The sequence below is a fragment of the Trachymyrmex septentrionalis genome, unplaced genomic scaffold, assembly GCF_001594115.1.
Source record: "Trachymyrmex septentrionalis isolate Tsep2-gDNA-1 unplaced genomic scaffold, Tsep1.0 scaffold153, whole genome shotgun sequence".
In the NCBI taxonomy this organism is placed as follows: Eukaryota; Metazoa; Arthropoda; class Insecta; order Hymenoptera; family Formicidae; genus Trachymyrmex; species Trachymyrmex septentrionalis.
Genome location: NW_017304684.1, coordinates 356,731 through 370,834, shown reverse-complemented (window position 1 = coordinate 370,834; position 14,104 = coordinate 356,731). Strand labels below are relative to the sequence as shown.

General features: G+C 34.9%; 1 protein-coding gene across 5 annotated transcripts in view; it reads right to left on the bottom strand.

The window, feature by feature from the left end:
* Positions 1 to 14,104, bottom strand: part of LOC108745879 (kinesin-associated protein 3) — a 23,387-nt gene that overhangs the window by 2,899 nt on the left and 6,384 nt on the right. For 2 of the 5 annotated variants that reach the window (XM_018482274.1, XM_018482275.1), the window contains exons 3-13: positions 8,719 to 8,836; positions 8,482 to 8,650; positions 8,195 to 8,401; positions 7,913 to 8,049; positions 7,317 to 7,829; positions 7,067 to 7,235; positions 6,849 to 6,949; positions 6,554 to 6,772; positions 6,312 to 6,477; positions 6,061 to 6,186; positions 5,856 to 5,960 (exon numbers count right to left, since the gene is read on the bottom strand). In XM_018482274.1, coding sequence (XP_018337776.1) covers positions 5,856 to 5,960; positions 6,061 to 6,186; positions 6,312 to 6,477; positions 6,554 to 6,772; positions 6,849 to 6,949; positions 7,067 to 7,235; positions 7,317 to 7,829; positions 7,913 to 8,049; positions 8,195 to 8,401; positions 8,482 to 8,650; positions 8,719 to 8,836 — 2,030 coding nt within the window. The remainder of the gene's footprint in view (positions 1 to 5,855; positions 5,961 to 6,060; positions 6,187 to 6,311; positions 6,478 to 6,553; positions 6,773 to 6,848; positions 6,950 to 7,066; positions 7,236 to 7,316; positions 7,830 to 7,912; positions 8,050 to 8,194; positions 8,402 to 8,481; positions 8,651 to 8,718; positions 8,837 to 14,104) is intronic. The other 3 variants (XM_018482278.1, XM_018482276.1, XM_018482279.1) reach the window with 3 other exon arrangements.

Genomic DNA, 14,104 nt, shown 5'->3' with positions numbered 1-14,104 from the left:
TCTTCGACGTCAAATTCACCGTTCTTAAACTTTTGAAACCACTCACGGCAACTTCTCTCACTTAAGGCAGCCTCACCATATGCTTCTACAAGCAATCGATGCGCCTCAGCTGCAGATTTCTTCAAATTAAAGAAGTAAATCAAAAGCTCCCGCAAATGATGCTTATTCGGCTCAAAACATTTTCGCACGAAAAAAGATATAAGATGCTGATGCAAAATCGCTAATATTTCAAGGTTATGTTCTTGCCAGATGTCCAACCTTACGATATGACGTTTTACAACGTTACGCTGACAATTTTAACTATAACATACTGGTGGTAGTGCCATTGTTTGTCAAACGGCGGAAACTTATTTATACTCCCAATATATAATATATACATATTAATATTCTTGAAGCTTCCACGGGTGCTTTCTGTATAAAAGTTATGCGTTTCGCTAGTTTTCTCCGTGTCCAAATCTATTCTTGAAATGCCAACGTTTCTTGCAGTCCACTTCATCAGGGCGAAGAGCAGCCTGATACTGAGCTGTTCTTCTGAGCCGTTCTTTTTTATACGCTACTTATTGGAGTGATGGGGGGAAAGAAGAGAATTGTGGATGAGGGGGGGGGGAAGAGGAGAGGAGAAATCGGTCAGTCCTCAATAATCGGGAGAATGGCCTTCCACATCTTATTTATATTGTAGCCATTACCTCTATTTAGATTGTTAGGATGTTTCTGTATCTCTATGGCTTCTCTATACTTTCTTGGAAAGTATGAAGTAATGTTGGCTATTGTGGTCGTTTTATCAAACAGTATTTGATGTCCCATTTCGATGTTGTGTTCTGATAATGCTGACTGCGTGACGTTTTAACCTGATCACGTTGGTATTCTTTTATCCGTAGGTTGACCATTCTCCCAGTTTCTCCAATGTATACTTATCCACAGGAACAAGATATTTTGTATGCTCCTGCGGAGCTGAGTGAAGGTCTTTGATCTTTAGGATTTTTTAAGATTTGTCCTATCTTTTTGGATGGTTTAAAGATAATTCGGATATTATGTTTGTTTAATATCCAGCCAATCTAATCTGTTGTTCCTTTGACATATTTTTATATATACATATTACATATTTATATTATATATGTATATACGTAGGCTGCTGGAAGTTTCTGCAATCTAGTACTTCCAGTGGCGTCAACGTCCTACTATCATATCCGTAAAATTAGACGTTTTTAACCTATAATTCAATTGACAGTTTGTATCCAAACTAGTTTTGTTTGCGTAGTATTTTAAAAGAAGTTATTTTGTAAGAAAATTTCGTGTGAAAATTTTCGAGCAATGATTTTTTACGATTACAAATGTAATCTAACTCCAAAACAATGCATCGATCGACTTCATTTGGCTTTTGGAGATGAAACACTATCCAATAGGATATCCTGCTTATAATTGGTTTGCCGAATTCCAGCGTGGACGTACCTTTCTTAGATGAATTCCGTGAAGGTCGTCCATCCACGTCTGTTGTTGCCACTAATGTTGATGCTGTGCGTGAAATGATTGAGCGAGACCGGCATATAACATACCGCGAGATTCAGGCATCCTTAGGCATTGACATGAAAGCAATACATACGATTTTGCATGATCATTTGAGCGTACGGAATCTTTGCAGTCGTTGGATCCCACACAATTTGACCGAAGCTCAAAAACAGGCTCGTGTTAAATGGAGCAAAGAAATGCTCAAGAAATTCAACCAAGGTCGGTCAAATTTGGTCTACAACATCGTTACTGGGGACATGGATCTATTCATATGAGCCCGAAAGTAAACAACAATCCACTGTTTGGGTATTTCAAAATGAACCGAAACCAACAAAAGTTGTTCATTCACGCAGTGCTGCCAAGCAAATGATTGCTTGTTTCTTCGGTTATACCGGACATATAACAACCGGCTTTAGAGGATCGAAGGATTGTAAATACTGATTGGTATACAACAATTTGTTTACCAGAAGTTATAAATGAATTGCGTAGAACAAATCGTCGCATCATCCTTCATCATGACAACTGTCACACAGCACGTCAAACTGTTGATTTTTTATCTAGTAATAATGTCGAATTGATGACTCATTGTCCGTATTCACCTGATTTATCACCTAATGATTTTTTTTTGTTCCCAAACATTAAAAATAAGATGCGTGGTGAGCGATTTGAACCTGAAGCAGCTGTTGAAACATTTCGTACACTGATTTCTGAGGTTACAGTCTTAGAGTGGAAAAAATGCTTCGAAAATTGGTTCGAGTGTATGCAAAAATGTCTCGATCTTAAAGGCGAATACTTCGAAACACATTAAAGCCATTTACTGGATTTTACATGTTTTTTTTCATATTGTTTGCAGAAAACTTTTCCAGCAGCCTACGTATTAGATGCTTGAATTAATTCTCGCTGTTTTTGTTACAAAAATTCATGTTTATTTCATCAAAAAGGTATCTAATATTTTATTCGCAATATTGTCCATCGAAAGCTATAATCTTTTCCCACTTTTCGGGTAACAAATGGAATCCGTGATAGAAAAATTTAGGTTCTTTCGATGCTATTCAGTCATTGAGCCATTTTTTGATATCTTAGAAATAACTGAAATGCTGCTCAGAAAGACCATGCTGCATTGACCTAAACAAATAGTAATCTGAAGGAGCATCACTGTCTGGTGAAGGATGAGTGAGGTAAGACATCCTTTCCAAATGCCTCCAAAATTTCCTTCACTGGTTCTGCATGTGGTTTAGCGTTATCATGAAGAAGAATAACTTTGTCATATTTTTTGGCTTATTGCGAGCGTTTTTCTTTGAGTGTTCGATTCAAATTGAGTAATTAATGTCGATAATGTTCAGTATTGATTGTTTGACTCGGCAGCAGCTCATAGTACTACACCTACTTGATCTCATCAAATGTACAGTATGACCTTGATGTTGATGGTTCGCCGGGAAACATTTATGATTTCTTGCGCTTAGGATTGTCGTAACGAATCCATTTTTCATCGCTAGTTACAATTTGATGCAAAACCAACTTCCGTTTTCGTCTTTGAAGCAGCAATTCACAAATAGCTAAATGTTTCGCAATGTCTCTATTGACGAGATTATCATCCAATTGAGTCAAATCTATGTAAGAATGACACTATTTACGCCGTCTTACTTAACTATCAGTAAAGCGACTACGGAACAGTCTCTTTCTCTCAGTTCATGTGAGACCCAATTTCCTAGCTTTTGGATCATTCCCATTGCTTTTAAACGTTTACTAACGTTTGACTCATCTACATTTAATGTTTCAACAACAACTCTTTGAGCGTCTGACATGAATCTTCTTGAAGTAATCTTCAAACTTTTTCGGCTTATCAGAACGCCCTTTGTCATTCATGTAAAAATCGTTGTTTTTGAATCTTCTAAATCAATCTCTGTAAGTTGTTTCAAATAGAGCTTCCCATAAGCCTCCAATAGCAAACGATGACTTTCAACAGCAGATTTCTTGAGATTAAAACAGAAAAGTAATGCTTCCTGCAAATGTTTTTTTTTGTACGAAACCCGATATTTTTAATGCGATAAAAAATTGTGTTCTTTGTATCCAATCAAATGTTACATACTAATTATTAAAGCCTATTGACAGTACTTTCATATACGTTAGCAGTCACTTTCGGCCATGTTAAAAGTACAAATACTGACCTTTCTCAATCAACAACGAGAATTCAAACACCTAATAATATATTTCGTCGGCGACGTTTGTCCATTTTTACACTCAATACTTTCCAACTAAAGTAACTTCAAGTTACACAAAAAAGTGATGTTTTCGAACGTATCCTAACTCTTTAACTGCTGCCAAAAAATAGTCAAAGATATATGCATGCTCAAAATAAGACCCACACCAGGGCCTCTATTCTTGAAAAGAAACCTACATGAAAAACTAGGGAAATACTATAATATGTATTACGGATACCTGTTAGTATCCCTGGGAAAAAGAAATTGATAGAGAATGATTGAAAATAATAGGATTTCTATCAATTTGTATCGTTTTCTATTAGTTTATATCATTTTCTATTCTCGCGAGCATCACGATTGATCGAATACGAATCCTATTGTATTTTATCGGATTCTATAATATTTGTAATTCCTAAGATCTGATTCAAATTAATGAATTCACGAATCAGATTCTATATTCAAATAATAAGATTTTTCTATCGTACTCTATCAACTTTTTTTTACCAGGGATATCTCTAGTTTTTCATTTCTTTTTAAGAATAAGAGCCCAATCATGCATCCAATCAGAGAGAAACCTGAGAGGATATGAGGGCCTTTTTCCTGTAATCGTAGATTTTGCCTCGTACACTACTGTTCTATGAAGAAGTGGATGTGCTCCTGATGAAAATAAATCGCTGAAATTGTTGAAATCTCTTTTAATTTGATATATTTTAGCTATTTCAGCGATTTATTTCCATCAGAAGCACCGCAAAAAAATGGATATTGTAGTTTACATGCACTTCTTCAGAGGACAGTAGTGCGTGGGGGCATTTTGTGGTTACAGAAAAAAGGCTCACATGTTCTCTCTCAGATTTCTCTCTGATTCGATCAACAAAGAGATATACATATGATATCTTGAATCAATCACGGAGAGGTATAGATACTACCTATCAGAGAGCTATAAATGCTTTTGATTGACCAATCGAAAAAAAGAATTTTACTAACTGACCAATTAAAAAATGTTTCAAAGCATTTGTAGCGTCAAGTGGACCATGATCAATATCTTGAATCAATTACAGAGAGGCTGATCACACGACCTGTTGGCATCTCTGTTCTGTGCGGTCACATGACGGTCTTATTCTGCACATCTAATTTGAGCAGGCAGTACCTTTATGTAAGGAAATTTGGAGTTAAGTCCTAGACACAAGAGATCTGTTCTTTATAGTTAAATCATCTTTCTTCCTTTTTCCTCTACGAGGAAAGAAGAGGAAGAAAGATGAATTGGTGCAAAAGTTCAGCCAAAAAGAACAGGTCTATTGTGAGGCAACAGCAACAAAAATAGCAATAGAAATGATATAGAAATAAGGGATATATAATTGTCGCCTTCCGCACAATGCCATAAAGAAATAAAAATGCCAATTTGATCTATATAGACTGTAGTATATTCTTCCATCTGCTTCAAAGTTATAGCACATATAAAGCCTATGGTACATACAAAAACGTTAGGCAATAAAATATAAACAGTAAACAAATTAGTTAATTATAGTAAAGATATTAAGACTAATAGTGAATCCTATGTTATGATTTCCTTATTAAGTCTTTGTATGTGCTATGGACTTAAATAGAGTGAAAAATTTGAACGCTGATTGGTATGTTATAAGGCGATAGATACAGAGATTTCAATTTGTCGGAAATTTATCGCTGTTGCCTTATTCCATATTCCTACGTGCATCGACATATGCATTTCCATATGTTGGATTCCTCTGTTTCTATTGCTATCATTGTTGACTATCGCTATTGCTATTTCTATTGCTATCGTTATTGCCTCGTGTAGAGCTTGTGCTTGTGTTTAGGGCTTTAGTAGTCTAGTGTAACATATACAAGTCCATGATATGGATATGAGAAAGCCACTTTTGATTAGTCCATCATGTTTTAACAATTCCTGAAAGAGAGAAAGAAAAAGAAGAAAAAGAAAAAAATAGTAAATGTGTATCCTTCTCTCTTACAGATTTTTGTTAAAACTACTACCTTGCATATAAAACTACGGCTGATGTCTAGACTCTTATTGGCGTCTCCTTTAAATATATTTACAACACTTGCCATACTACTTTATGCATCTTTATCTATCTTATTTAAATCTAATGATTGAGAAAATTGATTATATATTACCATTACCGGTCTCGCGAATTAAATAATCTCGGGTTGAATCATGTTTTGCAATTTGATAAAAAATATAAATAATTTGTAAAACCATTTCATCATCTTCTTGCTTGGCTGTAATGACATTACATATTGAAAATAATACTTGTTAGGACATAAACGTATGGTTAAAATATATAAGGTTTTTTGTGTATGTTTGCTTTTTAATACATACCTTTAAGCAGTTCAATAAGAGAAAGAAGTATATCAGCCTTACATAACAAACGAGCACAATCTTCATCATGAGCTGCAGTGCCGAGAAATATGACAATCTCAAGAACTATATCATCTTGCGCTTTACCTATAGATATAAAAACCGATATAACAAAATCTAGACTGAGATTTAATATTATTATATATATTCAATTCTATATATTAATATTAAATACAAAAAATAATACAAGATAAAAGAAAAAGGGATCATACCTGGAACCAAATTATTACGTATCCATGGTATAAGATTGCAGCGTTGAATGATTTGAGAATAATCCAAATCAGATAATTCCAAATTGCCTAATACGCCAATCACTTCCAGTACAAAGTCTTGAGAATCAGACTGAGTCAAGGCCATTGCGAAATCACCCACAAATTCCTATTAAATATATATGAGCAAAAATTACGATAATAGTTATATTTGTTATATTAATCCTAACATTGTTTCAACTCACGACAAAATTTTCCTGTATCGAATCGTGTTGGGAAATATTTCTAATCATCTTCATTACAAGGGCATCTTGATTTCTAAATGCAATTTTTATGAGACCTTGTAAATGATTGTTTTCCACCATCAGTTGCGCATTCTTATTATTAATAGCTAAATTTATGCCGAGTGCTATTAATTCAGATCTTACATGTTCATCTTCAGAATTTAATACCATGTTCGTTACCTAAATAGAATGTACAAATATTATGCAGTTAATTTCAAACTTGTTAAATTTATATCAAAACTTTATAGATTTTTACCATTGAAATACAATCTGTATTTGTAAACATTGCTTTCACTTTGTCATCCATACTGGCATGATAAAGTAGTCCCACAATTGTGCTCTTATTTTTTATATCTGCTGCGAATATAATATTGACAATGTATATAGAATTAATATATTGAAGATTATGTAGAATTTTCATTTTTTATACATTATTCTATGTAAAAACGAGATATGTATCAATACAAATCTTACCTTGACTGAGCAACTTTATCCATTTTGGTAACATACCCACTCTAATCATTCTTGCTCTCAATTTAGCATCAAAAGAAAGATTAAATAGCAATTTTAAAGTGCTTAGCACAAGGTCAGCATTATTGTTTTGTAAAAGTCTCGGTAATTTGTCTATAATATTTTCTTCTATCTGTAAATGTGGGTGTACATTTACATTTTTATATAAGATACATTTTTTCATATGATATTTATATAAAATATTTAATATTACCATAAGATCTTTGTTTTCGCGAAAGATAGATAACTTCTTCAAAAATGTAACAACCAGGATCAACAAGTCTGTATTCGTCCTGTCTAATGTTTTAATCAGCATACCAATAACATTTTTTTTACGCATTTTCCTTTCGACTTCCATAGCGTTTTCGGCAATATTTAAGAGTAGATAAAATGCTACTCGCAACAGTTGCTCTTGCTTCTTAGTCAAACTCTTAAACTTCTTGCGACTTTTTTCTAATTCCTCCTTCAGTTTCTTAACATCACTCTCAGAGATGGTTATAGATACTTCCATAGATCGTTTCTTAACTTCATAATCCAACGGACCTTCCATATTCCAAATATCATCAATGTTTCTAATCTTTCTATCACAGTTGTCATTATTGCCTGCTGGGAAAAACGTTAGACCAGTGGTGTTTTCAAATTGTTTCCGACGTTTCTCCATATCCTCCTTCCACTGGTCATAGCGACGTAACTCAAAATCAATTATATCCATACAAAGAGAACCGATCTAAATATATGAAAGAAAAAAAATATGAATATAGTTCCAAAGGTCTAATCTTTTCAAGTTTTATCAACAGTTTTGCAACTTACTCTGTATTCGAGCACAATGTTATGAAACTGACTATACGTTGAGAAACAAAAGAAAATATAAATGATGTTTGTGGACAGTTCTATGCTGCGCCGCCAATCTTCTCTTAGAACTCGAGCTAATGCACTTAATAACGATTCTGTATGAACAAAAAGATAATCTCATAATATATTATATTAATCACAAATATTTTCAATGATACATAATTTTCTTATCACTATTATGAATTAAATTAAAATAATCTAAAATTATTTATAGAAAAAAATACATAACATAAAAATTACCATTTTTTGTCAATTCCAAAAGATTATCAGGTACCCTCGCTAATTGTAAAATTAACGATGAACCTTTAATTTTGCCTGGTATTTCTTCGTATAATAATTCAATATAACTATCGATGTTACTAATGACTGCACGTTCAACTTCGCTGTTCTCTGTGATCAATGAATTCGATGATGCCGGTCGTGGCGGCTGAGAATTATTATCATTACCTAAGAAAATTATAAATTTATTAAACTTCCTGAATCTCAAACATATAAAAACAACAAATATAAAAATCATGTTACATCACCTGCACTGGTATCATTGGTTCGACGATTTTGTAGATAATAAATCAATTGCTCAACTTCGTGCAGTTTAGATTCGTGTATCAATGAGCACTTTTCCATTACCTCTTTGGCTAAGAGAGAAACGTTTGTGTCGGCGTTTAAACTCTTCAATCGGATTATCTTTTGACATTCCTGTATACAATGACAAACGTACAATAGCTTAGCTCTTGCAAGTCAGTTATTTATTTAAGAAAACGTACTTTACGATCGCCGAGCATAGGATCTCCCAGTTCCCCCAATATTAATGCCTCAACATCATAATTTACTACCAGAGCCTTCTCAGTTGGATGGACATCCAATGTCCCAGATCTTACTTTCCTAAACATCAATTATTAGAATTATATACATTCTGTTTGTTATGCTGTAAGCGTGCTCACATGCTGTAAGCAGTTTTTTTTTCATCTTTTTGTCTATCAATATTCACCCGGCATCACTAGCCTAGTTTCCACGGAGGATTTTAACCGGATCAGAATGTAAGAATCAACCAATCAATTACAATCGAGTATGTTCCTATCGCGTGACGCGCGCGGCGAACATCGCGCTAGTGCCGGAAGCATTATAGTCGAACGACAGGGGAATGCTCGACTGTTAGTTGGTTACTTCTTACATTCTGATTCGGATTAAACCATTGTGCTAAAATATAATGCCTGTTCTAGGGAGCTTTCCAACAAGAGACACAGATGACACGGGCTGTGGTCAAAGTCTCGCTACAAATACTTTGAAACATTTGATGAACCAATTAGGAGAAAGAATTTTACAAACTGATCAATTAAAAAACGTTTCAAAGCGTTTGTAGCATCGCGTTGACCGTATCCACGGTATGACATAGTGACTCGTTGCATCCTTGTTGTTCGCCAATGTTAAACAGAGATGTAAATCACCATTTCGTACAGTGTCACTTGTTGGAGAACTTTCCTACCAAAATTTTATAGTCTATGGCCCGTAACGCGCTTTTATCTTTGAAATTCTATAATATGCGTAACGTAAAATATAGTATGTTATAAGCGTAATTTACACGATTTTTATTCGCTAGAAGCTGCGTCTAGTGATAGCGAATTCGTTATTACGACTACGTTCCAAAACTTCCTCTCCGAGGAAAATTTTACTCAAAATATATAGTACACATAACGTGTATTATAGCATATAAGGCCGCGAGGTTCGATTCATGCTCACACGCTTAAAAATCATTTTATCCTTGTTGTTTGTCAAATGTTGTTTAATAAATGAAGACAAACGATGCTCATGAGCGTTGTCAGCATGAATCGTACCATGGCCAGAGTAAAATTTTCCCCGGAGAGGAAGTAGCCTAAAAACTTCTTCTAGGCGCGAGTTTGTTCTTGTTAGCGTATAGTCGTGGCGAATACCGCTTTCGATGTTTGTCACTAGCTTTTGCTGCTCTTCCAGAGTGAATTTTTAAGTCGTCAGTGTAAAAAAACGAATTTTTCCGGAACGGCCACTCGGACCACAAGCATCAGAGAATAACCATGTCATCGAATGACGTACATACTTCGAGTCGCTGTTGTGCTTTGTACCCAGCTATTCGCTTGATCATTAGCAACTACTCGACGCTGCGACTTCAAAATTTTATCGCTAGCGAATAAAAACTAAACGTGTAAAAGAAGCTTTCATCAACAAATTCGCTGACGAATTAAAAAGCTTGCTTCACGCGAATAGCAGAAGAGTCGAGAGAATTCGCCGACGAATTAATGATGTGACTAGACACGGCTTCTAGCGAATAAAAGTAGCCCAGTGTAAATCACGCTTTAGTGCGCTAACATCGTTATAAGCGCGTTCTGAGTACGGATCTATATATCAAAGTAACGCATAGGTCTTCCATTTTTTACTTACTAACCATACTCTATATCAATAATACTAAGCGCTTATTGGAGCTGAGTCACAAATGGCGGTCGAAACAGCCAATAGAAAGACTCGATATTTCGGCTCAGATCAAAGAAATGCACTACTTTGATATATAGAGCTTTATGTTCTACAATAGCTGTAAGCATAATTGTGATTTACCTTGGGTGCGTTCGGGAAGTCGTGAAGAAGCATTATTCGCGCTATTAGCGCTATCTGGACTTTATGGAGTTGCAGATAGCGCTAACAAACACGATTATGACGTCACTAACATGACGTCGATCCTGCGCACAATAGAAGGAATAAGGAATTAGGAATAGAGAATAAACGATTTCAATCTATCAGAAACCGTGTATTCCGACATATCTGATTTCTGATAAGTTAAAATATTCCTTTTATTGTGCGCAAAGTCTAACAGTAGCGATTTAAGCCTGTCAGGTCTTGCGCACAATAGCAGAAACAAGGAATTAGGAATAAAGAATAAACGATTTTAATCTATCGATTAAGAAATCGGGTACATCGGAATATACGATTTCTGATAAGTTGAAATCGTTTATTCTTTACTCCCTAATTCCTTATTCCTTCTATTGTGCGCTTTAAGCACAACTTTGTCTACAACGGCTGTATTCCAAAATTCACTGCTAAGTACTAAAAATCTATAGTTTACATTACGTGCATAGATTTTCAGTACATTTTGGAATACAGTCAATAAACAGTAGCAGTAGAAGTAGACAGAGGAATAGTAACTGTAGACACATCGGGAATAAGCTAATTTTTCGGCCCAGCCAGAAATGGTTGATCGATTAACGTCAAATCGATGCTGATTCAACGTCGACATTAATTCGATATTGATCGATCAATCACTTATAGCTGGGAGTGTACACTCACTAAAAAGTTGCAATACTTTTTTTTAATTGGTTTTCGGAATACAGTTTGCTCACCAAGTGATTAGTTTTTACTTATGGAACCACCAATTGCTCAGTGAGTAGGCTGCATTCCAAAAACCATTAAAAAAAATCTGTTGCAATCTTTTAGTCGGTGAATGTACATACTAAAGCGTAGAGTAAGCTTATAAGAGAAATGATTAAAATCTATTTCGTTTACGGACTTACTCTACAGTCTATATTACTCTATTATATCCTCAACTACAAGTGATTATTTGACATCAATGAATCAACCATTTCTGAGTCAGAAAACCAGCTTACTTCTGATGTGTCTACAGCCTCTACTGCTACTGTTCTTGTAGACGACGCTTTAGGGCTGCCGCATAAAATTCCGTAACAGTATGCGTACGGTATAAACTTAAACCGATGAACCAATCAGAATACTATTTTAGATTACATAATCTAATGGAAATGGAAATAACAGTAAACTTATACATAACCTCACAATAAAATGAATTTAAACCGGTTAACTCGCCTTATGGATAAGTTTACTGCTATTTCTATTTCCGTTAGAGTACGTAGATCTAAAGCAGTAGCCTGACTGGCTCATCGGCTTAAGTTCACGCCTTAAGGTTACTGTTACAGAAATTTTGTCTGTGGCAGCCCTTATGTCTGTTCTACAGACATATGTTGCAAGTCATAAGCCGTAAGAAATTGGCCAGTCATAGTTGAATATGACAAAAATAATCGCCTATGATTGGTTAATTTCTTACGACTTACAGCTTGCAACTCTATTGGGTACTTTCCATTTGATGATACAAGCCGATACAAGTCAATATAAGTATCATTTTATCTTTGTCACTCTCTGAATGTCAAGAAGAATAGAACAACGCTTGTGTCAACTTGTGTCATCAAACAGAAAGCACCCTTTGTAGAACAAGCTTAAGGGAGCGTTTATATTTACCGTAATCGTATGCTGTAATCTGTAAAAATTAACTAATTACTTCGAGTACTTCCTTCTTACCATCTAATGAGAGGAGAATACTCGACTGTGATTAGTTAATTTTTACAGATTACGGCATATGGTTACGGCCAACATAAACGCTTCCTTACGTCATAACGGCACGCTATCAATGATATTCCTTTCGAGGTAGTGTATTGACATTAGCATTTGCAAGCTCTGTGAACGATTCTTGCGTAGCGTTGGTAGCGTGTAACATTCGTCGAGGTTAGATTAATCCCCGTTCGAGTGGATTCTGTTCTTGAGACTAAACTTTTCTCTCTTTAGAATTTCATAGAGTAAACGTAACGTGTGAATTTTCAATTTTATCGTAGTGAATGCAATCTCAATTTCCATCTTTGCAATTGATGTCTTACCATTAGGCTAGAGTAATAGGCTGAACGTAATTCTTGCTTGTGTAAATATCATCTTTAATTTTTGAAAGTTTCTGCAGTTCAACTTGTGTATTTGATTTCATTACAAATGTGTAGAAGGTCGAAAACATCTTGTTACTAGCGATTTTTGATTCCCGTGTGCGGGAAGAAGTTATTGCGGTAAAGCACGGCAGGGTATTACACTGCAGATGCTTAAGGTCCTAATTGATCGTAGATATGTTTCTTCTTGAATCGACAACAGATACTCAAGAATTCCTTCTTTTATCTGATTAATTTACTCAGTATAACTATTAATTTTTTAATCTAGTTTACATCGTTTACTTCGGCCTAGCAGCAAATCATCATAGAAATTGCGATTGAGATTGCATTCTGTTATTTATTACAAAAAAATTAAAAATTCACATTATATATACTCTACAAAACTCTACAAATTTAAATTATTAGAGAGAAAAGTTTGGTCAGTGATTGAAAGAATAGAATCCCCTACATTAACTTAATCTCTAATATTAAATTTCTCTGGTTAATCACTGCTAACGCTACGCTAAAGTCGTTCATGGAGCTTGCTAACGTTATCGCGCTATTGGCTCCATAAACAGTATTGGTAGTGTTTGCATTCATAGCGTGAATAACGTCTCCCCGAACGCACCCATAGTCTACAACAACTTTGCTTTTACAGCCCATTGTGGACCATGCAAAAGCAAAGGTTGTGGATAAGATAATTGTACTTGTAAAAATTAACTAGTCAGTCAAATATGAAAAAAATATAGGTTTGTTCGTGTTGCTTAAAATCCCCAAAAATGTTCACACATAAAAAGGGATAAATATACAGGGTGTCCCATTTTAATCCCCCACCCGAAATATTTTGAAAAGTAAATGTTTTAGAGAAAAATGTTTCAAACAAAAGTTGTTCAGGACAAATAATCGGGGCAATAATTGTACATTATTGGTTCTGATCTTGAGGTCAATGTTCAAGGTTATTTGAAGGTGACATTGATTTTTTTAAATGGAAAGTCCTATTTTCGACACCGGATTTGGAAAGAGCGAGAAATTTTGCGTCCAAAATGGTACTTTATAATTTTTTTATGTGACCTTCAGAAGGTCAAATGTTGAATCGTCTGGAAGCTTTTCTTTTAACTTTAGATTCATGGGCAAACAAATACTTGGGTAGGACTTGGTGCCGACGAACTTTTACCATTTTCACCTTGAGGACAATTTTTAAGGTCATTCCTAGGTCAAAGCGATCTTTCTTTGTTAACTAGAAAACGCGAATTTGCGAATTTTCGTCGCAAATATCACTGCATCTTAGAATTATTTTAAATACTTGAGTAGGCTTTGGTGCCAGCAAACTTTTACCATTTTGACCTTGAGGACAATTTTTAAGGTCAACACGAATACCAATCCGGGATGAAAGGCGTTTAATTCGAAAAGTCTGCATACCGCTGGCGTTAGC